Source organism: Haliotis cracherodii, unplaced genomic scaffold (assembly GCF_022045235.1).
Source record: "Haliotis cracherodii isolate W230 unplaced genomic scaffold, xgHalCrac1.p SCAF_5, whole genome shotgun sequence".
NCBI classification, from domain to species: Eukaryota; Metazoa; Mollusca; class Gastropoda; order Lepetellida; family Haliotidae; genus Haliotis; species Haliotis cracherodii.
In genome coordinates, this window is record NW_027266308.1 from 27,987,161 (window position 1) to 28,014,710 (window position 27,550).

Genomic DNA, 27,550 nt, shown 5'->3' on the forward strand with positions numbered 1-27,550 from the left:
GATGGAATATAATTTATATAATTTTTTTTTTATTTCTTTGGTTATAGAGGAACATGGTGGCCCAGTTATCTTAGGCACCACAATTATCTCTGCAGAGTTGTTTCCCTTAGATGTTCCAGGAGCCTGTGATGTATTTTACTGAGATGCTGTTCAAAGCAGTGCTAAACACAAGTCACTTACACACACATGTACTCAATCAACCATCCAGCCGACCACTCTAGTAGCTAATAGCTGTGATAACTTGACTACCATATTCGACGTAATAAGCACCCAGGGTGCTCTCAAAATTAGAAATAGAGTCCTCTTATTAGAATATTATTTTGGTGAAAAAAACAGAGTTGAAAGATTGTAAACTTCAGGTTTATGCTGACAGCCTGAAATGTTTACATACGACAGATATATTTTTCCAGAATTGAATTGCCCATAATTAAGGGGGCATATAACACATGAGTGCGTATTATACACAAATAAATAAGTCTTGTGTATATTGATCAGTCGGAAGGGGTGCTGATGGGGATTGTTCCCTAGCCAATACGGGGCGGTCGGGTAGCCTAGTGGTTAAAGCGGTCGCTCGTCACGCTGAAGACCCGGGTTCAAATCCCGACATGGGTACAATGTGTGAAGCCCATTTCTGGGGTCCCTCGCCGTGATATTTCTGGAATATTGCTAAAAGCGGCATAACATTAAACTCACTAACTCACTAGCCAATATATTAGCAAATATAGCTGTGGGATTAGAGCGGGGCACTTATTACGTCAAATACGGTAATTGTAAACAAAGTTCAGTCATCATACATGCTTTCAACCACTGGCTCACTTGACCCAGACTCAGGCCACCAGTGTATTGAATGAATATTGTTGATAGTTTCATAAATATAAATCCACCCAGTTTCTCATCGTGTTATTATTATCTATCAGAAGCCGATACCTGATGCCTGCCAGAGAGCTATCTTTCATTATGACCATTGCTTTGATCTACCATAGGCTCTGTCAGCTCCACTGCTTCACAAAGCACCTGTCACAACAGCTACATACATAGCAGGGTGGTTCCAGGATGGGCTTTTATTGGATGAATATCTCTGGAGATTAATTTTAATAGCTGAGTTCTATTGTTACCTGCTTGGGACAACATTGGTTGTTTGTGAGCTGTTTTGTATGTTGATTAATTTGTTAATGTATTGTTTTGGGTATTGGGCATTTAGTGTCTCTGAGAGTTTGTTGAAAACTACTGCTTCACATTTGGTTGAAACATATGAACAGGTATTTTCCTCGTCATTATATTTCATCACATCATAGTTTTTTTGCTACTTTAGCAGCTACTGCTAATTGGCAGAAATCCCCAACCATTATGGCATACACTATTTATTCTCCTGTGAAATATGATATTAAAGTTCTTGAAATCTGCTGAATATGCATGGCTGGTTTATAAATAAATCATTTTTGATATCTGGAGAGTGCATTGTAAAGCTGGTCTTATTAAGAACTTAATACCAGAGGTGATGATATCTGTTAATTTGTTTTGTTCTACTTCAAGACATTTTGAATGCCGATGTTCAGGCATGTTTAGAGCAAGGCGATTTGGAGATAAGTAAACACTGCAGCTCTTAGAACTATTTTAATATTTTGGTCTAGTTGCAGTCCAGACATGGATCATCCTGACCCAGGCAGGAAAATGTCAGCGTTTATCGGATTCTTCAAGAATATAAGAACAGTTTTTCTGTGCAACATTATCAGATATATATGATAAAGCAGGTCCAATCCAATGCATCTTACTTGCCTTTTTAAACAATGCAAATTAAGGATGGTTTATAGGCTGACCTGATAATCTTAAAAACTAAGCTTATAATCCATGGTGTACGTTTACTCCAAACCTGGTGGCATTCAGTGATGCTGGTTTTTTTATTTGTTTGTTAGTTGTTTATACCCGCCCTGAGCAATATTCCAGATATTCAGGGATAGAAACTAACAGTTTTAGTCCACTAGTCATTATGATGATAGCATATAGCAAAACCCTTAAATGTGGCAAATTTCTACTAGTCCTTATGATACCTTGACTTTTGGGCAGTTTGGCAAGGACTATAGGACTAGTGCCAATTTCTAATGCTGGATATTGTTGGTTGGTTGGTTGTTTAACGCCACAGCAATATTCCAACTATATGACGGCGGTCTGTAAATAATCGAATCTGGACCAGACAATCGAGTGATTAATATCATGAGCATTGATCCACATAATTGGGATTGATGACATGCATCAACCAAGTCACCTTTCTAACTATTCTACCGAGGATCTTCACGGACCCTATTCCAGATGTGAGATGAAGGGCTGTAAATAATACAGACTACACAAGACAAACCAGTGATTAATATTATATCATGGGGACTGCATGTCGGCACTGCCATCTTTTTGTGGATTCTTTGGGATTCCATCAGGAAAACATTTGAACCAAACTTTAATATAACACCTGAACCAAAACACAAAAAGGCAAATGTTTCTGCAAAATAGATTAATTCTCAAGAGTTGAGGGAAAATAATGAACTACAGGTAATGGAATCCTTCAGAGACTGCAGGAGGGGGCATGGGTGGCCCAGCCATCTGAGGCGCCACAATTCGCTCTGCAGAGTTGCGTCCCTTGGACACGCCAGTAACCTATGATTGTGGGTTTCGAATCCCGGTTCGCCCTGATTATGTTTCTAGGTTTGTCAGCACCATGCCTGTGCTTGTGGGTTTTACTGAAGTGGTAAATGTCAGAGACCTGCATCACTTCAAGCTTTCCTCCCATATGAAGCAGACATGCCCTGATATAACTGTAATACTGTTAAAAGCGGCGTTAAACCCAACTCACTCACTCAGAGACTGCAGGCATTTGACTTGGTTTTCTCAGTACTTGCCTTAATAGCAGTAAAATACAGGCAAATGTTAAACAATAGGAAGTTTCTGCTTGACAAAAAAATATCTTTAATGTTCGATTGCTTCTGGGAAGTGGTCAATGACTAAATTGTCCCTGGACTGATGTATCTGCTGTTGCTTGAGGGACTCTTGATAAAAGACCTATTCGTTAGGCGAGTGAACAAGTTCAAATAGCATTCAAGATCAGTGCGACTATTGTAATACTCACATCAACCGAGAGGTAAGAGACCTTAGAGGTTGAAATCAATAATCAATAATCCCACCTAAAGATTGTTTCATGCAGATGAAGATAGTTGTGGTTGAACTTTGGTAAAGAGGTGGAGTTGTGGAGAAATGTTTGCTGCGAGATTCCATGTCCTTGGTAACGCATGACGACCAGGTGGATAGCAGGTGATGTGGGCATTGGACATTGATCGATATTGATTCTCGCAGACATACCTGACCCATGTCGTTATCATTAACATAATGAGCATGTTGTTCACAGTGTTGTCTTTACCATAACGAGCAGGTCACTCGCTCCACTCGCTCGCACTTTTATCAAAGTGCCAGAAGACGTAGGAGAGCTATGTGGTAGGAGCTTTCAGATGTCTAGGGTAATAAATTTAGAATTTTGTGCATGAATAATGATACCTTAATGTGTGGAGGTACGTGTATACCTTTGGCATTTAATTGTTGAGGAATAAAACACAATTTTATGATGATAGAATATTCATTGAGAGCAGGGAAAGGTGATCTTTGGAAAACAGACAGTGAGTGGGCGATATGACATTATATGACATGGCTTGAATGAACTGTGGCATATGATGTAATAATGCCATTAGGACAATGTGGCGATGTAAAGAGCAGAAATAAGACAATATGGCGATGTTAAGAGCAGAATTAACACAACTAAATAGGCACTTGTGTGATATGTCAATCATGGATCAACCAGGATGAATGGTTTCTGAAATGAAATTTACTGTGATAAGGGACCAGGTAGGATAGGGGCCCCTTGTTGGACAACAGCATCTGCATAATTTAAGAAATGAGAAAACTTTCGAAATTATCAGGCAGTTATCAGATATGTTCATAGGAATGAGAACTAGACTTTGTTCATTTCAAAGCATGCCTTTTTTGGACTTTGAGCAACATTTAATGCATAGGTAAGGATGAAATGTGTCCAAAATACTGATTTTATTGATTTTCAGAAGGTGTTTTCCTAAAATTTGAAGATGAGCAAATCATTGACCCAAGCTGATTTTCATAGGAAATGAAGATAAAATTAGTACGAACATAACATGAAAAAATCACAGGTCACATAGTTGTGCATAGTAAGATTACTCTTGAACTTGGAAAAATCACATTTTTCACTCAATTTATCCATTCTTGTGTACTTGAACATGCAAGAACTCATAAACATGCGAGTGTAGGAAAAAAGAAAGAAAGATAAGTTGTCTGATAATTTCATACCATCATTACCAAGTTGTCCGAAACATTGAGAATCATCATGTTCTTATCCTACTGCCTCCATTCCTGTGGGGGCGGTCGGGTAGCCTAGTGGTTAAAGCGTTCGCTCGTCATGCCGAAGACCCGGGTTCGATTCCCGACATGGGTACAATGTGTGAAGCCCATTTCTGGAGTCCCCCGCCATGATATTGCTGGAATATTACTAAAAGCGGCATAAAACCAAACTCACACACATGTCACATGTCACATGTCACATGATGGGTTATGTTGGATTTGAAACCTGAAAACAAATTTTATCTTTAAGTATGTTAATTATAATCAATTTCTTACCATCAACTTGTCAACTTCAAGTTAACTTCTAAGAGAGCATGTTGTCTTGTGTCAGAAGACTGAAACGGTCGGACAACCACTATATGCTACTTGTAGATATGTGAAACATTGTATGGAGAAGTATTGGTACATTTGTGTCGTCACTCAATAGAAGTGGTTGCTACTCAGTCATGAGGGGCTTCTTCCTGTTCTTGCAACAAAATGGCGAATTATTTCCGGTCTGACGTACTTATTGTGTTCATTTCCTATATCTTCTGCTGCATGTAAGCCTCACTTTCAGTTCGGAAGGCAGTCGAACTTATGAGCCTCCAGTTTGGATCTCATATTTTTGACCGAAATGAAGTTTCTTTGAACGTGAGAAGCATCTCCATGGCAACTGTACATCATTTCTCTGACTTCACTATATTCTCTGGAGCTCGGTTACTGGGAAATTGCTCTCGGAACAGGTTACACATTTTATTTGCGATGTACATTGATAGGCTAGGCTGTGTCAGGCAGATGAGGCATCATAGAATGTCTATTTCCATTTTGTCTGTGTGTACTTCCAGTTATATTTTACTTATTGAAAATGGGAGATCAGTGGGGCTGTTTGCTTTGACAGCTTAGATATGTCCATGTGTACAGTTACATTGATTAAACTGTTGGTGTTAAATAAACTGTTGATGTCCCCAGCAACCCATGCTTGCTGTAAAAGGCGACTGTTTATAGCCAAGCAGTCAATAGGAGATAGCAAACTCAGTCTTCGACTGGCTTTGGGAAGCTGCTGATGTTTATTTAACTTTGTATTGATAAATCAGCAAAATTAATACATTTCCGAGTCATTAACTATGCCTTCTCTCCCTTGAAAGATTCAGTTTGCAATGATAGGGCCTCTAAATCCCGAGCAGGTTATGTGGGTCAGCTTTTCTGTCTCTGAAGTTGTCCTGGTTTTGGTGGTCTCCAAAGTTTGTGCTTCATGTTGTTTCTCTGATCGTGCTTTCAGATATAACATAAGTCGAGGTAATTCAGTCAAAACATAATTCTGTCCTTTCATATAGGTGACTGATCTACTTGACTGAAAGTAGGTGCTTTGTGGAATAACTTCCTGTACTCATTATGAACCTTAAATCGACAAGATGACCTTTGAGATGATCCCTGCTTTTGTTTTGTCACATGAGGAAACAACTGATGGAAGGCCGTGATCTTGTTAAGACATTCTTGTCCGTCCTACAGTAGAGTGAACTGAATGTCCAGTGATGTAGCCAAGGCAATCCTCACTGTGGGTTAGCATGACTAGTGATGTCAGTGATGTAGCCAAGGCAATCCTCACTGAGGGTTCGCATGACTAGTGATGTCAGTGATGTAGCCAAGGCAATCCTCACTGTGGGTTAGCATGACGACTGATGTCAGTGATGTAGCCAAGGCAATCCTCACTGTGGGTTAGCATGACGACTGATGTCAGTGATGTAGCCAAGGCAATCCTCACTGTGGGTTAGCATGACTAGTGATGTCAGTGATGTAGCCAAGGCAATCCTCACTGTGAGTTAGCATGACTAGTGATGTCAGTGATGTAGCCAAGGCAATCCTCACTGTGAGTTATCATGACTAGTGATGTCAGTGATGTAGCCAAGGCAATCCTCACTGTGAGTTAGCATGACTAGTGATGTCAGTGATGTAGCCAAGGCAATCCTCACTGTGGGTTAGCATGACTAGTGATGTCAGTGATGTAGCCAAGGCAATCCTCACTGTGGGTTAGCATGACTAGTGATGTCAGTGATGTAGCCAAGGCAATCCTCACTGTGGGTTAGCATGACTAGTGATGTCAGTGATGTAGCCAAGGCAATCCTCACTGTGGGTTAGCATGACTAGTGATGTCAGTGATGTAGCCAAGGCAATCCTCACTGTGGGTTAGCATGACTAGTGATGTCAGTGATGTAGCCAAGGCAAGTTTATCTGTATGACAAATTGATGTCAACTCATGTCCCATGATGTAGCCAAGGCAAGTTTATCTGTATGACAAAGTGATGTCAGGTGTGTCACCTTTTGTATGGTGTCAAAGCTTCCCAGTGTGAACTGGTGCTATTACATGAGGTAAAGGAACTAAGATGAGATTCCATTTACTTGCTTAAGCCTTCCATCACGGCACACTGACTGACAGCATTGTCTCAGGATTTGGAATTAGAACCGTAATGGAAATCAACTATCCAATTCATTACCCCTCGCACAAAAGTGAAGCACACAATGCATTCACTTCCTTTTTGTAATACCGTAATTCAATAATGCTAAATCATGTGACATCAGCAGTTTCTTTAGTTTTCAGTGAAGTGACTTCAGGTTCAGCCCAGGATTTGTTGATTTGTTTGTTCTATTATGTCATAGAATATTTTAAATTCAGCAGATTTAATGTGATTCATGCAGCCATTACATTTTCCCAAGGGTAGGTAGATGGAGCACAGGATGGATTGCATTTCTTCCTCTAGTGTCTCCCCAAGAAGATGGATGATTTTACTTACTTCAAAAAAGGGTACAGTGTCCTGTCTACTGTTCAGAGGGCCGTCCTTTAACCTTGCTGAGGCTATCTACTGTTTAGAGGGAAGCCATCCTTTAACCTTGCTGAGGCTATCTGCTGTTTAGAGGGCTGTCCCTTAGCCTTGCTGAGGCTATCTGCTGTTTTGAGGGCCATCCTTTAACCTTGCTGAGACTATCTACTGTTCAGAGGGTCATCCTTTAACCTTGCTGAGACTATCTACTGTTCAGAGGGCCATCCTTTAACCTTGCTGAGGCTATGTGCTGTTTAGAGGGGGGCCATCCTTTAACCTTGCTGAGGCTATCTACTCTTCAAAAGGCCGTCATTTAACCTTGTTGAGGCTATCTGCTGTTTAGAGGGCCATCCTTTAACCTTGCTTAGGCTATCTGCTGTTTAGAGGGCCATCCTTTAACCTTGCTGAGGCTATCTGCTGTTTAGAGGGCCATCCCTTAGCCTTGGTGAGGCTGTCAGCTGTTAAGAGGGCCATGCTTTAACCATGCTGAGGCTATCTGCTGTTTAGAGGGCTGTCCCTTAGCCTTGCTTAGGCTATCTGCTGTTCAGAAGGCAGTCCCTTAACCTTGCTGAGGCTATATGCTGTTTAGAGGGGGGCCATCCTTTCACAGGGCCATCCTTTCACCTTGCTTAGGCTATCTGCTGTTTAGAGGGCCATCCCTTAGCCTTGCTTAGGCTATCTGCTGTTCCGAGGGGGGCCATCCTTTAACCTTGCTGAGGCTATCTACTGTTCAGAGGGCCATCCCTTAGCCTTGCTTAGGCTATCTGCTGTTTAGAGGGCCATCCCTTAGCCTTGCTTTGGCTATCTGCTGTTCAGAGGGGGGCCATCCTTTAACTTTGCTGAGGCTATCTACTGTTCAGAGGGCCATCCCTTAGCCTTGCTTAGGCTATCTGCTGTTTAGAGGGCCATCCCTTAGCCTTGCTTTGGCTATCTGCTGTTCAGAGGGGGGCCATCCTTTAACCTTGCTGAGGCTATCTACTGTTCAGAGGGCCATCCCTTAGCCTTGCTTAGGCAATCTGCTGTTTAGAGGGGGGCCATCCTTTCACAGGGCATCCTTTCACCTTGCTGAGATCTGCACTGATTATGACCCTTGGTTTGTCAGTGGTATACTGAGGCTTGCAGATTTCACCAAAGTGATCCTCATCACGAGGACAACCTAAACACTGTGATATACCAACTCAATATAACTCAAAGCGGCATCGGATGGAACACACCCTAACATGGTGTTTAAGCATCACGGCAGAGCTCTATGTGAAGTAAAACAAAGAGCAGCTCATACAAGCCAAATGAAGCTCAGGACATCTTAAAGATTGTCATTGAGGCATGCTAATATGCCGTAACACATAGACGAACTAAGAGTCTATAATCCCTTTCGCGATTCCATGTCATAACCCTAACATTTTAAAAAAGGCTTTCAAAGGATCTCTGGATTGGAAAATGTAGTCTGCATCATGATTGGAATATATATTTTATGAAAAAAAAAATCTACGATATGTCAAGTGAAGCATGTCTAGCCAGCTCTACCTAGCTCTATTCCTCAAATCAGCATCAGGAAAATTATTTGTTTAGTTTTAGAGGAGAGAAGAGTATTGTGTAATATAAGATTTCATAGACTAAATGTTAGTCTACAGAGAATGTCAAGGACCTCAGCCTGTACTAACACTGATACACACCAGTATGATATTTAGTGATGATAGTTCAAAGCAGATCCAATATGTGCCAGACTCTTGTGATAGTGTGCTTAGATGTTGGATCTACTTGGAGGTCACGTTATGAATGATCATGTACTCGACTGCATTCTTTGACATAGCATGATATGGAATAAATACCTTGGATTATGAGCATGGCGAGTCAAGGCATTACAATGAAACTTACAGTACAAGTTCTATATATATCTTCTGTCTTTATCAATATCAATAGTGTGTGTTAGTTGATTTTTGAATTTTCATGTTCATTGAAGATATAGGTTAATCTGAGTTATTTTATCATTTTTACTTTTTTTAAAAAAGCTTTAATGTATTCGTGACGTACATATTTTTTTAATTATTCTTTGTGGGAACCTTTGAGTTGGTTTGGGAAAATGAGTTCCTTTCATTTCGTTATGTTATGTTTCTTGTAGATCTCATGAAAGCGTTTTATTTAGGCCCTTACTGAGGATGTCATTTGGTTGGAATTAGATAGGGAAATGTTAGTATGATATGCTGGTCGCGGCAAGCTGAAGTCGAAGGCAGCGTGGTCGCTTGACTGGCGGTTTGCATGATGGTGAACAGCTAGGTCTATCGGCTTTGGACAGATTCTCATGATGGTCGGGCACTGAGCTGTAAGAGGACTAAGACATCAAAGGTTCTGTGTGATGTCCTCGTGTACATGAAGCATTCAAGAAAATGGCTGCTGTTAATGGAATCGTTTGTTTTGGGTAGCTAGGTTTGGGAAGAATTTCTGCAAAACATCACTGTGGATTGTTTATTACTGATGTGCTGGAATTTGTTTCTGAATATTGATGCTGGAGCATTGATTTGTCCCGAGGGTGGATCGTGCTGGTCTAACATTTTGGGTGAAAAATGTAATTATAGTTAGTTCATAATTGAAAATGATGTCGATGCTGTATAATCCATGCTGTAGAGGATGAGGTTGTTGCCTGCTGTTGTATGTCACCACTCCACTCACTCACTCACTCACTCACTCACTCACTCACTTCAGAAACAGTGCAAACCACACAATCCCTTGATTCTGGAAGGGAAAACTATGCTACAGTTACATGTTTACAGACACCTACAGCATAACTTCTGAAAGTATTTCATATTTGTTTTCTTGTTTTTGCAGATTTTACCGCAGTATAATGCAAAGCCTGAAACGGCGACTTAGTTTTCGGAAGAAAAAAGACCATGTGCCTGAATGTTCGAAACCCCACCAATGGCAAGAGGACGAGAAGAAGGTGCGAGATGGCACATGCAGCTTCCAAGTTCGGGTGAGTCCAGTGTCACTTAGGTGCAGTGGGGTAGTCTAGTGGTTAAAGTGAAGTCTTGTCACGGCGAAGACACATGTTTGATTCTCCACCGCTCTCTCTGCTTAACAACCCCCCCACTCACTCGGGTACTCACTCACGTGACTTTGGTGTCAGTGAGCTTCTGGGACAGAATAGGGGCGGTTGGGTAGCCTAGTGGTTAAAGGGTTCGCTCGTCACGCCGAAGACCCGGGTTCGATTCCTGACATGGGTACAATGTGTGAAGCCCATTTCTGGTGTCCCCCGCCGTGATATTTCTGGAATATTGCTAAGAGCGGCGTAAAACCATCCTCACTCACTCACTGGGACAGAATAAATTGTCTCCTGTATCCAAGCGTGTATGTGCTGATTACAAGGGGGATGGGGTTGTTATAGTGTGACATTGTACCCTGGTGTGCATCATTGCGGTCGATGTACATGTCAACCACTGTGTGGCTTGACTAGATTAATTACAGGCCACCGTTATATTGCTCTGCTTCCTAGGCAAGGGCGTTAACTGACTATAAAAGTCCTGATCCCACCCTTGCTGAGCTTGGCTGGAATTTCAATGTTCGATCAGAGCGCCACTGGTGGCTATTATGAGTTATGTCCCTTGAATGTCCTTTGTATTGACAATCAGATTTCATCACTCATATCACTTGCATTTGCATCAAACAAAATAGCAGCACCCAGTCAAAACGATCAATCAGTAATCAAGATCTATAGTTTAATAAAACGGGTCTTACCCTGCGAATTGCATCAATTCACTTCAGCACCTTGATTAAAACCATGATAAGATTAGTAAATATCTGTCGACGCCCAGTTGATGATACCCATGCTTTTCAAATCCTGCAGTTGACCTAAATCTGCACATTGAAATCCATGTTGTTTACGAACTGGATGTCTTGTTCGTTACACGATTTTGATTAGACTATGCAATGCATAGACTCATTAGTCAAGCTGAAATGTAACTCTGGAATTCCAGCATAGTTTGGCAAGGGTGGAAACTGGACTTTTATTGTCAGTCAATGCCCTTGCCTTGGGAAGATGGATATTGCTGGTGTATTTCTGACTGCAGTGTAATACAACATTCACTCATGTCAATCACTTGTAATCTAATGACATTGGCCCACTGAATTGTTGCTTTCACAGTTGACCATTGATTATTTAGGAAGCTTTTGAGGCTAGAAGAGGTGCTCTCTGTCTTTAGACTAACGTTTAGTAAATATGTAATTTTGATAGAAACAAGCAACTCTGTTTACACTGAAAAGGAACTCCAGTGAGATGAGAGATTCACTGGAAAATCTAGACTTGCTTCATTTAGGGCTATAGGGTTACAGTAAGGGCTGGGCAGAAGGGAATATAATATGGTTCAGGGACTGTGAGACAGACTTCACTGTCCTGATCACAAGATGCAGTTTAATTGGATTGGATTTATTGGCTTGGTGCTACATTTAACGATGTGTTGGTTCCAAATTCACTTGAGTGCTATTATGTCAACAGGTAACCTAGCTCTACATGCAAATACAAAATGTCTATCTGTCAGTTGTCTCATGAATACTTTTAAGCAATATTGCTATGATGACACTAATTTGACACAGTCCACCATTCGGGTAGGTGGTCGGGTGGCCTAGTGGTTAAAGCGTTCGCTCGTCACGCCGAAGACCAGGGTTCGCTTCCCGAAATGGGTACAATGTGTGAAGCCCATTTCTGATGTCCCCACCGTGATATTGCTGGAATATTGCTAAAAGCAGCTTACAACCATACTCACTCACTCACTCACTCAGTCCACCATTCAGTCATTTGCTAAGTCTATCAACAACTCCGGATTCCAGGTTAGAATCGATCAGCAACCCATGCTTGTCATAAGAGGCAACTGAATGGATCAGGATGCAGACTCCATGTCTTGGTTGTTTATGTGTCACCGTATTCCGATGGTGTGGCTTGTTGCTCATAATATCAACCACTGGATTGTCTGGTCCAGATTAGATTATTTTCAAGCTGCCATCATCTAGCTGGAATATTAATGAGTGTGGGGTATAACACCAAACAAAACAGTATGTACACAAAGATCTTGGACACAAAGCCATGGACACCACCTGTGTGTCCTGGAACTAGACAGGAACTGTTGCTCATAAATAATTAAACCTGTGGGATCCTAAGAGAACAAATCTGTATCCCCTTTCCCTCCCTCATTCACACCCTTGGGCACGCTGAAAACATTTGATTGTGGGTTCGAATCCTGCTTGGCCCCGATTATGTTTCTAGGTTTGTCAGCACCATAGCATTGCTTGGGGGTTTCACCAAATTGGTAAATGTCTGAGACCTGCATCACTTCGGCCTCTCTTCCCACAATAAGCTGACACGTCGTGATATAACTGGAATACTGTTAAAGAGGCATTAAACCCAACTCACTACTCATACAACCACCGTACTGAGTTGCCCAAGCCCTGTCAGTAACAACCAGCCCAGCAGCAGCCCAAACATTTGATTACATTTCCAACACAAACAGATAATTTCAGTTGTGTTTTAGAATGTGACTATTGGGAAGAGAGGACCAAATATATTTACAAAGGATCATGTTTTTTGTATCCTATCTGAATCCTCTCACTTCTTTTTTCAATGAACTGTCCATTAACCCTTAATACCTTCCTCGACAGTATCTCGGCTGCATCGAAGTTTTCGATTCTCGGGGGATGCAAGTTTGTGAAGAGGCTGTGAAAGCTCTAAAAGCTGTAAGTATTTTTTTTTTTTTTTTTCATGATTCCGAAAGTGTTTGACATTGATCAATCACACACCTTGAGATGACTTGATGTTCAAAGTCATGATGATCATGGGTGTATATAGAGACAGTGTCTTGTTGAATGTGCTGGTTCACAACATTTGGACTGTTTAATTTGTAATTGTTACTTTGGGGGGCTATTATGAGATTATGCCAATGTCCTGAAGTGTGATTTTGCTAGTGTAAATATGTTAGCCTCATATTGCCCTGAAGTTGTGATTTCCCCCACAATGGATAGATGTGAGTATGCTGAGGGGAATTTATGAAACATGAGGACTTCGGGTGTTGTAGTCATGAAGGCGGTGATGTGATGTTATCTTGTACAAATTATTTTCCTTACCTGATCCATAGGATAAAGTTAGTGGTATTGTTGTAGATCTATGAAGGGCTTTACCTGGAATGTGATGAAGGTAATGCTTCACCCCATTAACCCTATATAATGTTGCCCCCTTTGGGATTCTGGGTTAGATTCGGTCCCCAGCAACCTATGCTGGTCATAAGCATTGACTTAATGGATCGGGTGGTCAGGCTGTCTGACCTGGTTGATGGCATCTCATTACACCATGATGGCATCTCGTTACACCATGATGGCATCTCATAACACCATGATGGCATCTCATAATACCATGATGGCATCTCATTACACCATGATGGCATCTCGTTACACCATGATGGCATCTCATTACACCATGATGGCATCTCATTATACCATCATTATTCCCTGATGATGTCGTCTCATTATATTTGAGCATCTGTCGCTGTGAAAATTGTAGTATGGCACCTTGGATGTAGCCACTTGGTAAAACTTTCGCTTATCAAGCCAAGGGTCCAGGTTTGGTTCCCCACATGGTGCCATGTATAATTCCATTCTGGGAATTCCGGGGTAGAATAGGTCTTCAGCAACCCTTGCTTGCCGTAAAAGGTGACTACGCTTGTTGTAAAAGGCGATGAACGGGATCAGGTGGTCAGCTAGCACTATAAAATTGCCACTACACACGCATGCACATCTCTACATAAATGCAGTAATCATGGACTCTGATTTTAAAGCCATTTCAGCTTACTTTGACTCAGTTTTAAAGCCTGGCATGCATGGATCTAAAACGTTCTTTGTTTCACAAGCGTTTTGGACCCATAAAGATCCAGGTTAAAATAGTTCTTCAGCAACCCATGCTTACTATAAAAGGCGACTATGCTTGTTGTAAGAGGCGACTAACAGGATCGGGTGGTCAGGCTCGCTGACTTGGTTGATGCATTTCATCGATCCCAATTGCGTGGATCGATGCTCATGATATCAATCACCGGATTGTCTGGTCCAGACTCAATTATTTACAGACTGCTGTCATATAGCTGGAATATTGCTGAGTGCAGCTTTAAACAACAAACCAACCAACCAAACCAACCCATTCTGGGACATACTTATGTTGAAATATTACATAATGGCATAAAATATACTACTCCAAAAATGTTATGGACCACCCTATTCTTTCCGATTACTGTCTTTAATCTGTCAAGGTATTACAGACTTACTATAGTAATATAAAGAATCGAGTGGTCCTTACCTCTTTTGAGTAGTAGAACACATACTCAGTCATTGTGTGGCCTATTCTGTGAAGATGTGTTCAAGACAAGTGCTATGACGTATTGGTTCCAATATGCCAAGATGGATCCACTTCACATGTGGCTGTTATGGAAGTAGTATTGACCATTTGGCAGCAGATGTTGTTCATTCTGTGGTGTGTTTACATGTAAAGCAGTATCAGTAAGAGGCCCCCCCTCAAGACAGCTGCTGATGTTGTGGGAGGCTGACGCATGGCACATGTTAGTATGTATTTGTTGGGATATGTAGAGCAGATGACATGCTGCTGGGGCCATGATCCATTAGTCAGGAATTGCAACTGGGGTCAGCCAAGGGTGATTTCATGTAACTAAATGGTTGCTGACTTCATAATTATATATACACATGGAGCATTGTGGCATGTGGTGTAATATAGACATGGAACATCGAGTCATGGTTTCATGTTTACAGGGAGCATCGTGTCACATGGTTTTCAAATAGGCATTAAGCCTGTTGACCAATCCATTTTGAAGAAAATTAAATATTGTTTAAACCATATAAACATGGAACATTGTGTCATATGGTCTTGATATATACATGGACCATCATGTCACATGGTCTGATATATACATGGATCATCGTGTTACATGGTGTAATATAGACATGGAACACATGTCACATGGTGTAATATAGACATGGAACATCTTGTCACATGGTGTAATATAGATATTGAACATCATGTCACATGGTCTGATATAAACAAGGAGCATCATGTCACATAGTGTAATATAGACATGAAACATCTTGTCACATGGTGTAATATAGATGTTGAACATCATGTCACATGGTCTGATATAAACAAGGAGCATCATGTCACATAGTGTCACATGATTTATTACTCTCCTATGAAGAAATCGACCTGTTTCACATTTATTAAACAGTGTTTAATGTCATCATATGTGGACATGACTATTTTGAAATCAGCTCGTCTTTCGACTGGTGTGGTGGTAGCACTATGCAACTGTGTCTGCTCAGCTCCTTGATGGATAATCTACAAATTCACATTGTGATGATGCCCTTGGCCAGAGGTGCTATGTTATGAGGATGAGCTAAATGAACCGTGTCCAAGATTCCTGTCACTCGGTAGTGTTCAAAATGAGCACCTGCTGTAGGCCTGTGGCAAGTAGATCTCATGTCGGACCCACAGTTTCTTGTATAGGTCCTTATGGCCTGCTGTAAATTTACTTTTTGAAATGTTTATTACAATAAGCCGCATTTTTTAAATGAGGGCCTGACGGATTCAGTCAGAGCCTGCAGCTTCTAAAGTCTGTGGGTCATAATTGCAGGTTGGCATTTTTTTATTTTCAAAAACTGCATTTGGGTACAAGTTCTTGTCACTTGTTTCAGACCTGATCATCTCAATATTGATTTGAATGTTTGTTAATTAACTCTGCACTAAGCAATATTCCGGCTATATGACAGCAGCCTGTAAATAATCGAGTCTGGACCAGACAATACAGTGATTACACCAAAGCATTGATGTATTTATTTGGGATATGATGACATGCATCAATCAAGTTAGCAAGCCTGAACACTCGATCCCTTTAGTCACCTCTTGCGACAAGCATGGATTGCTGAAAACCAATTCCAACCAGGATCTTCACAAGATGACCATCTCCAGCTCTGTGTAACTATGACCATGATTACTAATTATAAATATGAATGAAACAATGTCCTCTGAACCATCTTATTTCAAAGTTATATCAATCATACCTGAAATTCGCTTCACAAAGCCTTTTCTATGATTAGGAAAAAGGAAAAAACATCTTGTGGTATTATATTTCTCTATTCTCCAAGATTGCTCCATGGTTAAATCCATCAAACCTACAGAAATAAATGAACAGATCAGAAACAAATTGGTCTCCGTCTGGGACCTGAACAGGCGATTTGTCAACCACTGCTCTCTCACCATGAGGCTGAAATCTTATTAATGTTACAAGTGACCAGACCCTGTCTCGTCTCAACCCTAAGACTTGATTGTAGATGCTTTCCCCATGGGAAACACATTGCCTTTGACATTTTTAGTGGCACCCTTCTGTATAAGCTCCCTTTAATGACAGCTTTATGGCACTGGACATTTGACATATAGAGAGTAACCGTTCTTGTAGCTGTGCAGCCATCTTATCCTGTTGAAACAGACCCTGTAGAGGGGAAGATCTCTTTTCGCACCCTTGTAAACATTACAACAGATTATTGACACACTTTCCCAAATATTAACAATATTATTTCTTAAAATTAGCTATTTTCTCTTTTCTATTAAAGATCCCTTAAATTGTCAAAATTAAGATGACCATGCACAACATCCCCAACACCCCTACCCCTGATACTGCAGTAATCTAGACTTGCCAAACATTATAGACTTGCATGGGCTGTAGTTGATATAAATGTATCAGGGTCTGTAAGACAGACTACCCTACCCCCACCCTTTTTTACCAATGCTCATGCTGTCATCCACTGGTTTGTCTGTCCCAGAATGCAATGTTCCCAGGCTTGTGTCATGTGGTTGTAGTATTGCTGACTGGCATTCACTACCATCCGTTTCTCGCACACTTATGTAACAACACAGAGAATACAGGGACTATTGATAAACGTGTTTTCATCAACATTCATCAACATTAGCACCCATGAAGATCCGGGTTAGAAAAGCATTTAAGAAACCCATACTTGTTGTTATTGGTGACTAACTGGATCGGGTGGTCAGACTCGCTGACTTGGCTGATGCATGTCATTGTATTCCACTTGCGTGGATCGATGCTCATGATATCAATCACAGGATTCTCTGCTCCAGACTTCATTATTTACAGACCACTGTCATATTTGCTGGAATATTGCTGAGTGCGGTGTTAAACAAGAAACAAACAAACTAATTTCTCAACATTGGTGTACAGGTATGTTGGTATCTCCTAGAAACTGTAGCAGGTATCAGTTTGTGTGTGATATGGACATTCTGACTGTGAATGTCAGTTATGGAATGGTTGATTTTCCTAGCTTTAGTGACAACCCTCAAGAGTTTGAATCAGTGTTTGAGCTAATGGCCTCAGCAATGGTTGTCTGCTGGTGGGATTACATTCATATCCATGCTTCGTCCTTTACACCAAATCCACAAATCTCGTTTGGCAGCGTGAATCAGGCCTATTCCTCAACACATAGAATAGTAATCAAATTCCAGTGAGAATATTATCAAACATTCCCACCAATTCCCACCACTGTTGTACAAATTCAATAGCACTTCTTTGATAGTTATTAGATAGGGGGATTCTAGGGGACTCAACATAGCAGTGGCAACTTGGGGGTACGGATCCTTTTATCTCATGATTATGTTATATTTTATGATATGACTACAGGGGAATAATTTGTATTACTGCATGCTATGTATGTGTATCGAAAACACAGTGTTGAGAGCTGCCTTAACCAAATAATAACAGGCCATTTATGATGTGCGAGATTCCCTTCACCAAGAGAATGCTCAAAGCGCGAAACCATTATTTCCCCGGTCAATGGATCAGTGCCCTGGGGAGTATACAACCCAAGCTGCATGAAGGTTAACGCTCAAATTACCATCACATCCTATTGGGTACCCATTCACTGCTGGGTGAATAGAGGCATATTTTGAACTAAGTCAGATGCCTAAAAAAATGCAAGAAGCTTGGGTTGTATACTCCCTAGGAAGCTGAGAATGAAAATCGAGTGCACACTGATTGGTGTAATAGTAATGTAAAGCACCTGTTAGCAACCTTGTTGGAAGTCGGTGCTGTATAAACTGACGGCGACGATGACGATGGTTTGTATACTGTATACTCCCCAGGAAGCTGAGAATGAAAATCCAGTGCACACTGATTGGTGTAATAGTAATGTAAAGCACCTGTTAACTTAGTACTATATAAACTGATGATGATGATGGTGATGATTATGATTGTTATTATTACCCCTCTGATAAAGGAATTGGTTACTATGGCTGCTGTGTAACTTACTGTGAGGAGATTACAGGTAATGACAATACATCCTGGCAACAGTCATTGTTTTAATATTTAACACTGTCTCGTCTGGACCAGCATCAAACACATCAAGGATGTGTTGATAAAGATATAATATTGCTGACTGTGATGTAACGCTCACAGCATTCTCCTCCTCCTCCTTGACACGTGGTTGTTTATGGAGTGAACATTTCCACTGAGAAATGTTTATCATAACTGATAATGAAAGACGAAAGAGAGATTTATCATAATCATTGGAAAAGATGAACATGTATGCTATGATCGTGTCAGTTATAATCAATCACCATTTTCTGATTTTGATAATTAAGCAATTTATGAAAACTGATGAGTAGGTGCAACCTAGCGGATCCGTCACGATATTCATTATATGATATCACGCTGCAGAAACAATGTCTGGCTCACCAACTCTGCAAACATGAAAAAAAATGTCCCTTTGCTGAAAAAAAAATGGAAGCACTTCAACAAACCTAAGCCTTGAAAGGGAATTTGTTCTTATGTCCCAAGCTCGTAGAACTTCATTCAATCACAGATAGCCACAGATGGTAATTAGTAAATATTTGTGGGAGATAGGGGAAGTCATTAGAAAACTGGCCAGGAATACTTTTTGCCGATTTAGCTTGGCTTGGAATAAAGATGTTTGCGGCGGTGTCTGACACAGAGGTTGCACAGACAGCCTGGGCCAGGCGGAGAGAGGTTGGTGTGGGCGGAGGGCAAGATAAGGAGCGGCACAGGAAGAATGAGATGAATGATGGAGAGATCGAGATAGGAGGAATGGAGGGGAAAGGTGCTTGGTGAATCATGAGGAGAATTAAAAAACTTTGTATATTTGTGATTTAAGTGTTTTATTGTAATATTTCACTTCTATTCTTGTACTAGTTGGGGTAGACTGACATTTCTCAAATGAACATATTTTTATTAATATTTTTGTTAAATTGTTTTATATTAAGTAATAAAGGGGAGAAGAGAGAATCTCTTTATTTGCAGAAACTGAAGAAATCTAGACTAGATTGTTTGGATATTTATTTTTTGAGTTCTGTATGAGAGACTAAAATAGGCAGAAATTTACATTAAATATGAATTGAATTAGGGTGCCTGTGTCGATGATTGGTGTGCTTTCGTATTGACTGTGAAGTACTTAATGAATTTTCCGGCACTGAGGTTTGCTGTGTGGAGTTCATTCTTTAGCTGTCTACCTGTAAAGATCCAGGGTAGAATAGGTCTTTAGCATCCTGTGCTTGCCATAAAAGGCAACTATGCTTGTTGTAAGAGGCAACTAACAAAATTGGGTGGTCAGCTTTGCTGACTTGCTTGATGCATGTCATCGTGTACCAATTGGGTAGATCAGTGCTCTAGATGTCAATCACTGGATTGTCTGGTCCAGATTCGATTATTTACAGACTGCATTCTTAGAGTGAGAATGTTGTTGAGTTCAGCGTTCAATAACAACAACAACAACTTAAGCTGCCATGATACACTGATAAACCAAGAGAAACTTGTCTTCGGTTCAGTGTCACTGTCTCCTCAATCTTCATTGTTGGTTGGTAAGTGTCATACCCTTGCTCACTGGTTTCATCAAAATGGTAAATGTCACTGCAATGCATCACTTTGGGTTTTCTTCACATTAAGTTGGCATGGAATAACTGGCTCAAAGCCGTGTTAAACCCAACTCACTCACTCACTCACTCACTCACTCACTCACTCACTCACTGGGGTTTGTGATCTCTGTCTCATTTCCATAATCGCAAGCTGGGGATGATGCTCCTTCTAAAACACTTCTAAAAACATGAAAAAACACTTACAAGAATTGCTTTTAATATCAAGCTTGATGCTTGAACACATCTGTAGTTGAAAGCTCAGGATTGCAAACGCTGACACTAAAAGTGATCACAAATTCTTGGACACAGGTAAAATGAACTCAATGCTCTTACGTTAATGTCAAATGTCTGCAGAAACATTAGGTTTTCAGTGGAATGGGAAAAGAAAGGCCTTATGGGTAATGTTTGGCTATTGATTCTGTAGTGAGGACAGATCTGGCATCCTAGGTTGTCACTTCACTACCGCACACCCTGTTGAGGATTAATCAATAGTTACTTCAGCTGCTTTATTTCTTCATAAAATTGGACGGAATTGCCGAGGACCAACTAGCTCCAGCAGTCAGAAACTCAAATTAGGAGTATGAAAGAGAGGCTGTGGCCGTGGGTGCTTGGTGACATTCACAGACCTTATCGAAGCGTAAGATGCTCTGGAACCACCTGCTGATGGGGCAAAACATACTCTCATGTCCTCAAGGTCTGTCGTGACATTCAACTGCTTCTTGTATTAGAAATGTTGGAAATTGCAACGTTTAATATTCAATTCTGTTTTGAGGAAGTTTTGAGAATTTGATGAAGACAAATCATCAGTGAGGGAGTAAGTGAATGCCTTTTCATGCTGCAGTCAGCTTTTGTCCAGATGTACATTAATTTGTAGGGGCCAGGAATACTGATGGTTGATAGGGGCCATGCATACCTGTGGTTGATAGGGGCCATGCTTGATTGATAGGGTCCATGCTTGATTGATAGGGTCCATGCTTGATTGATAGGGACCAGGCTTACCAGTGGTTGATAGGGGACAGGCTTGGTTGATAGGGGACAGGCTTGGTTGATAGGAGCCATGCATACCGGTGGTTGATAGGGGCCATGCTTGATTGATACGGGCCATGCTTGATTGATAGGGACCAGGCTTACCAATGGTTGATAGGAGCCATGCATACCGGTGGTTGATAGGGGCCAGGCTTACCAGTGGTTGATAGGGGACTGGCTTACCAGTGGTTGATAGGGGCCAGGCTTACCAGTGGTTGATAGGGGCCAGGCTTACCAGTGGTTGATTGGGGCTAGGCTTACCAGTGGTTGATAGGGGCCAAGAATACCAGTACAATCGATCTAAGCAATTGGGAAACGAAGACAAGCATCAACCAAATCAGCTAGTCTGACCACCCGGTCCCATTAGCTGCCTCTTACAACAAGCATGGGTGTCTGAAGACCGATGAATAAACATATGAAAAGTTAAGAGTCACAACAAGAATAATTTCAGCAAATTCAAGTCCTGAAGCTGGTTATGGAGGGGATTGAAGATACTGACATCTTGGAAGGAATTTTCCACATAGTGTTACTTGATAATGGATCAGGTGATAATATCAGTTTTTGAAGCCAGTTCATTAATGCACATGGTTTGTAACAGTGAAGCATGTCTTTGAGGTATTTCTGCAATCAATTAATCACCTGAAGATTGAAACATGTTTGTGCATGTAATCCTGCATCAATGACATGTTCGATCCTTCATGCTGGTAATTATGCCGACTCAGCTTTAAGTGTTGTGATTATAATGTCAGGGCATTACAGGTCACAAGTTCCTAATTTCTAAGAAAAATTGAACTTTGATTTGGAATTATGAACACAAAGAATGGAGTAATGATTTAGAAGAAATGGTGTTTCACTTGAATAGAAATAGAAGTAGTTGGGCATTACACAGATTTTAACTGGATTTCCTGATGTGTACTTGATCATGTTCTCTTGAACAAGTATTAAGAATGTGAAAGAAATTGTTATTAGGATTAACGATCAAATCTAATCCAGGTGCTATGTTCTTGCTGAGAAATAGAAGAACTTGCCTTTCATCTTTTGGGGAATTCTTGGTAAATATTGGTCTTTGGTTAGAGAGTTTAAATAAGTTGAGTGCAGATAGTATTTTGATTTAAGACCACCTGGGATTTAAGAAGGTCAAAGTGTTGGGGAATAAATAATCGTACTTCTGTCTGATAACCAGAATTCAGTTGAAGTAAGACTAGTTTTAATGCCTGAATCTGGAAGGTGGGTGGGAGGGTGGGGTAGCCTAGTGGGTAAAGTGTTCGCTTCTCACAGTGAAGGCCAGGGTTTGTTTCCATGTGATGAGGCCATCTCTGGTGTCGACCCACATCTCCTGGCCTGTAATGAATCAAGTATGGACCAGACAAACCAGTGATTAACATTATGAGCACTGACTCGCAACCATGTCCCTGAGCCTCACTGATCCATGACGTTTCCTCGCAGGTAGAAGCATGGGTTTTCTTACCTGGAATTCTTACCTGAAACCCCCACTGTGTTTATGTGATATATGGCAGAAACAGGAATTCCATACTGATTCACTCACTCCCTCATCTGTGAAAGTATGAAGATATATAGCTGTGCCCCGACCAGACTAACATTAAGTCCCAGAAATAAAGTTGTAATGTAATAATGTATATTTTTAAAACGCAGAATACAATCCTAATATTGCCCAGAACAATGTTTAGGCAACTCTTGACTTGGCCTCCTTCTTTAATTTATTCTCTAGGGTCTGGGAGACAGACTTTGCTTTGACATGAAGTAGTTGATATTGGATATGTAGATCGCATCCTGATCTGTAGACAGTACTCAAGCATGTTCCCACTGCTGTCAAGTTTGACAGCCGCATTCATCACAATGTTTACACTGTGTCACATGTGACAGGGATCCTAATTGATGATTGGTTGATTATGAATGATGATTGACTGGAATAGGGTCAATTGGTTTGGTGAGGACAGTACACCGTATAACCCATGCATACAAGTGCTAACATGAGAGCATCCCCCTTGAACAGTGAAGCCCTCATCCCCATCCATCTGCTCCACCACAAACAGAATTCAAATGGCTGCTCTAGTGGTTAAAACATTCACTCATATTGAAAAAGGTCTGGATTGGATTCTCCACAATTTAAATTGTGTTGAGCCCATATTTTGGTCTTCTGATATGATGTTGTTGACAAAAATCAATGAAATACCCAGCTAGCTCACTCACTCACTCTCACCCACTCACTCACCGACCGTCGTCATGTAGCTGGAATATCTAAACAAAAAAAACGTCCACGTTTTGTCCTTTTACTCACCATGGAACAGTGTTGTTTGTTTGTTTGTTTGTTGTCACTGGATTGTCTGGTCCAGACTCGATTAGTTACAGACTGCCATCGTATAGCTAGAATATTGCTGAGTGCGGCATTAAACAACAAACAAACAAAACAAATAATTATGTTTTCATACTCGAAGGTGTGGGTAGGTGCTTACATGAACCACATCCTCATCTGGTTCAGACTAGGTTTTTGAAAGAGTCACAGTGATGTAGATATATTGCTGATTGAAATGTTAAACAACATTCATTTTTATCACTTTACACCCAGACGGCATGGATCAGTGCATCCTCCTTGGACTGTGTGACTCAGGTTCCCACTCCACTAAGTAATCACACTTTACCATAGACTTCTGATTGTTGCATGGCTCAGATCTTGCGGAACAGGCCACAAAGCTCATTACTGACTGCAGTCTTCTTTGATTTCACCAAAATACAACAGTGTAGGACCTCATTCCCCCAGCCTGGTTGGAGTTGGTCATACGACATTGGCAAGACAGGCCATTACAGGACTAACCTAACCTGTTTTGCCTGATGAAGCAACGACTTGCAGCTTGTGGTGCTCTCTTTAATCATGTGGTAGTCTGGAATACCTAGACTGGGGGACTGGAGGTACCTTCACTATGCTGGATCTGATGACAACGGGAATGTGTGGGAACATGCTCTTTCCTCATCTGTTTAACTGAGAAGAAGCCATCAGTCTAAAGAATGATAACATGTTACAAAGAAAGGGCAAAAACTAGGATTCCGGAGTTTCTTTCGCATCAGCACCGACCAGAGCTGTTCGGGAAGTGATAATTTCAGGGTTTTTTTTATCATTTCTGTGTGGTTTTGTGCTTAGGGTTAATTTTGTCTTTATGAAATTCAATTTGGGATAGATAGGACCTCTTCTTGTCATGGGTGACTATGATTGGGTCAGATACTGATGAATGAAGATGAGGTGCCATTTAACCCACCTGTTCCCTGGGTGACTCAGTGCATGTCGCAACTCCTCTGTTGGGATTCCGGGTTAGCATAGCTCCCTGTATTACAGACCTATGCTTGATGTATGAGGCAACGAAATGGATTGGGTGGTTAGGCGCAGTGATAACCTGATAACATCAATCACTGTATTTTTTGGTCCAAATTGTTTATTTACATATTTAAGGTACATATCTGGAAGACTGCTGTTTGGCATTAAACAACAAACAAACAGTTCATCATTATAGCTGGTAACTGGAATGAATGCTCACATTTGCAATTCTCTACATTCCTTGGCTGTCAGTCTGTCAGTCAGTTGTGGATTTGAGTCCCAGATTAGTCTCAATATTATCCTTGTTCAGCTACCGTGGGTTTCTTCTGATGTGGACATCTGCTGTTACTGTTACCATTAGACTCTTCAAATGATATGTTACAATCTTACCCTGGTGATGTGGATCATATCTCATGTCCTGTTAACACCTGGTCTGACTATTTAGGCAGCAGTGATGTCGCTGGAATATTGCTGAGATGGCGTATGGCAACATTCACTCACACAGTGAGTCACACTCGTGTTTTTCTGGCGTGATTCTACTTGTCTGCAGACAACACAGGATCGATGCATTATGTGAGCAACCTTTAAGTAAACCCCTTTCTGCATATGGATGATAGATCTCCCAACACTCTTTAGTGACAACATGGAAATTGGTGGCTTTGTGGCCACACGATATTCAGCCTTGCTGCATTAAATGGTGAAATAAGCTGATTCTTGACAGCAGTCTGATCCAGCATTGTCTGGTTGAAAGACCTTGCATATTGCTAGTATGATAATACAACTTTTACACAATCACTGGATTGAAAGTACATGCATTGTGGATCCTAATTAACTTTTTTAAGGTTAGAAAGTTAAGCAGCTATCTGTACTGTGATTGTATGTCAGTTTTGGTCGAGGCTAGGTATAGCCCAGGATTGCTGATTCAAATATGGCTTGGACCACTGAATTAGATATGACCTTGGACCACTGGTTTAGATATGACCTTTGGCCACTGACACAGATTTGACCTTAGACCACTGGTTTAGATATGACCTTGGGCCACTGACTCAGATCTGAGTAAGTGAGTGAGTGAGTATGGTTTTACTCCACTTTTAGCAATATTCCAGCAATATCACGGCGGTGGACACTGGAAAATGGGCTTCACTCAGATATGACCTAGGACCGCTGACTCTTAGTGACTTTCAGAAAGAACAGGGAATATGAGTGTGTTTTAGTTATCCTGTGTGGACATGGGTTAGAATAGGCCCTCAGCAGCCTTGCTTGCTTTAAAGTATGACTAACTCGTGTGGGATGGTGAATTGTACCCTGATTGCATAGGAAATTGCTCACAATATCAACCATTGGTTCATCTGGTCCAGACTCAGTTATTTACAGGCAGCCATGATATAGCTGGAATATTGCCGACTCCTGTGGAAAATAGCCAGCAGATATATGTAACATATGGGATGGAGCAAGCCTGGAGTACCTACTAATAGCAACATGACATAGATCTCCCTAACTCGTGGGTGATAGGCAGTCTGTTGGCTGAAGCTAGCAGAACTGATTGTCCATGTCCTGATGTTAACAGATTAAAACTGGCCACAGATTAACTAGTCATTAACTAGTCATTAACTAGTCATCAGGGGAACTGATTTTCAGGTCATGAAGATACATTATTGATTACCAGCCTCACCTGGAGCATCTGGATGGCTTGTTTTCCCGAAGGGGACATAACATTGATGGGATCTACTTATACTCTATGTCCTAATCATTTTCGACTTGCCTGCTGAAAGTTCGGTCTGATTGCTGAGGTATACCAAAAATATTCTCATATTTGCACTTTGATGAATCTGGTTCTGACTAAAAATGTTGCAGAATGATATCTCATTAATTGTTAGTTTTATTTCTAGAATCTACTTTATTTGCAATTATTTTCTTATTACAGTTTCTTTGACAAAAAATGTTATGCTGGCTTTTTGCCAGATCTTCATCAGATGTAGAAATAGAGAATCTATTCAAGTCTCACTCGTGATTCAGGTTTGATAGGTCAATTACGTAAAGAAATAAGAATCTGAAGACAAAAGTACGAAGTTGGCTGACAAGCTAAATACGGGGGATCTTTGCTGATGAGGACAACCTTGGGATGATCACAAGAACCGCTTGTTTGTGTTCATAATTGTGTGCCACAGGCTTTGTAGTATTGTACATGTGTGGAATTAGAAGCGACAGGGTGGTGGTTGAAGCTGGCTCGTCATGCCAAATGCCCATTGGGGAAGTGTCTGGGATGGGTCAGAAACTGTTGCCATGTTTCTGGTTGGGGGCCCTGATATGGGGTTCTGTTTGTCAACAAGGGTACTGCTGCTGGCACATTCTTGGATTGTGACCATAAGGAAGACCTACCCTTGCTTAATAATTACTGGGTGGTCGGTGCAGATTGGGGGCTCATGTTTGTGAACCTAAACCTAGTGAATATCCTGAAGGAAGCCAATTTTTGACTGAGTACCTGTATGTTGCTCTTTGTGCTGAGTTTCACTGTATTTTGTCAATATTGACTACATTTCTGTTTCTTTCAGCAGTGCAAGGGCAAGTACCAGAGGGCAGTGCTGTATGTTTCGGGAGATGCGCTGCGGGTTGTGGATGAGATCAGCAAGGTTAGTATCCCACCTAAGAAATCACAAATCCCCCATGAAGATTCTGGTTTAGGATAGGTCCCCAGCAACCTATGCTGGTCATGTGAAGCAATATAAAGGAACAGGTGGTCAGGCTTGGTCCAAACGTGTGGATCATTGCTCATATTATCAATCGCCACACTTGATTAATGAGAGGCCACCTTGACTGGAATATTACTGTGGGGCATTAAACAACAAACAAATAAATCTCAATAATGCATAGAAACAGTCCGTGTAATTAGGTGCACCATGTGGGAATGCTGGGGGTGTCCAGCACTTGGCTGACATCTCAGTCACTATTGCACCCGTGAAGATCCAGGGTAGAATAGGTCTTCAGCAACCCATGCTTGCCGTAAATGGGATCGGGTGGTCAGGC

The 27,550-nt window shown here is 41.1% G+C and overlaps 1 protein-coding gene across 8 annotated transcripts in view; it reads left to right on the plus strand.

The window, feature by feature from the left end:
• Positions 1 to 27,550, plus strand: part of LOC139444358 (protein numb-like) — a 100,908-nt gene that overhangs the window by 45,136 nt on the left and 28,222 nt on the right. For 4 of the 8 annotated variants that reach the window (XM_071225302.1, XM_071225305.1, XM_071225304.1 and 1 more), the window contains exons 1-4: positions 4,981 to 5,129; positions 10,026 to 10,170; positions 12,846 to 12,920; positions 27,079 to 27,156. In XM_071225302.1, the coding sequence (XP_071081403.1) occupies positions 4,984 to 5,129; positions 10,026 to 10,170; positions 12,846 to 12,920; positions 27,079 to 27,156 (444 nt within the window). In that variant the 5' untranslated portion in view covers positions 4,981 to 4,983. Of the gene's footprint in view, positions 1 to 4,980; positions 5,130 to 10,025; positions 10,171 to 12,845; positions 12,921 to 27,078; positions 27,157 to 27,550 lie in introns of those variants that run through there. The other 4 variants (XM_071225308.1, XM_071225307.1, XM_071225309.1 and 1 more) reach the window with 2 other exon arrangements.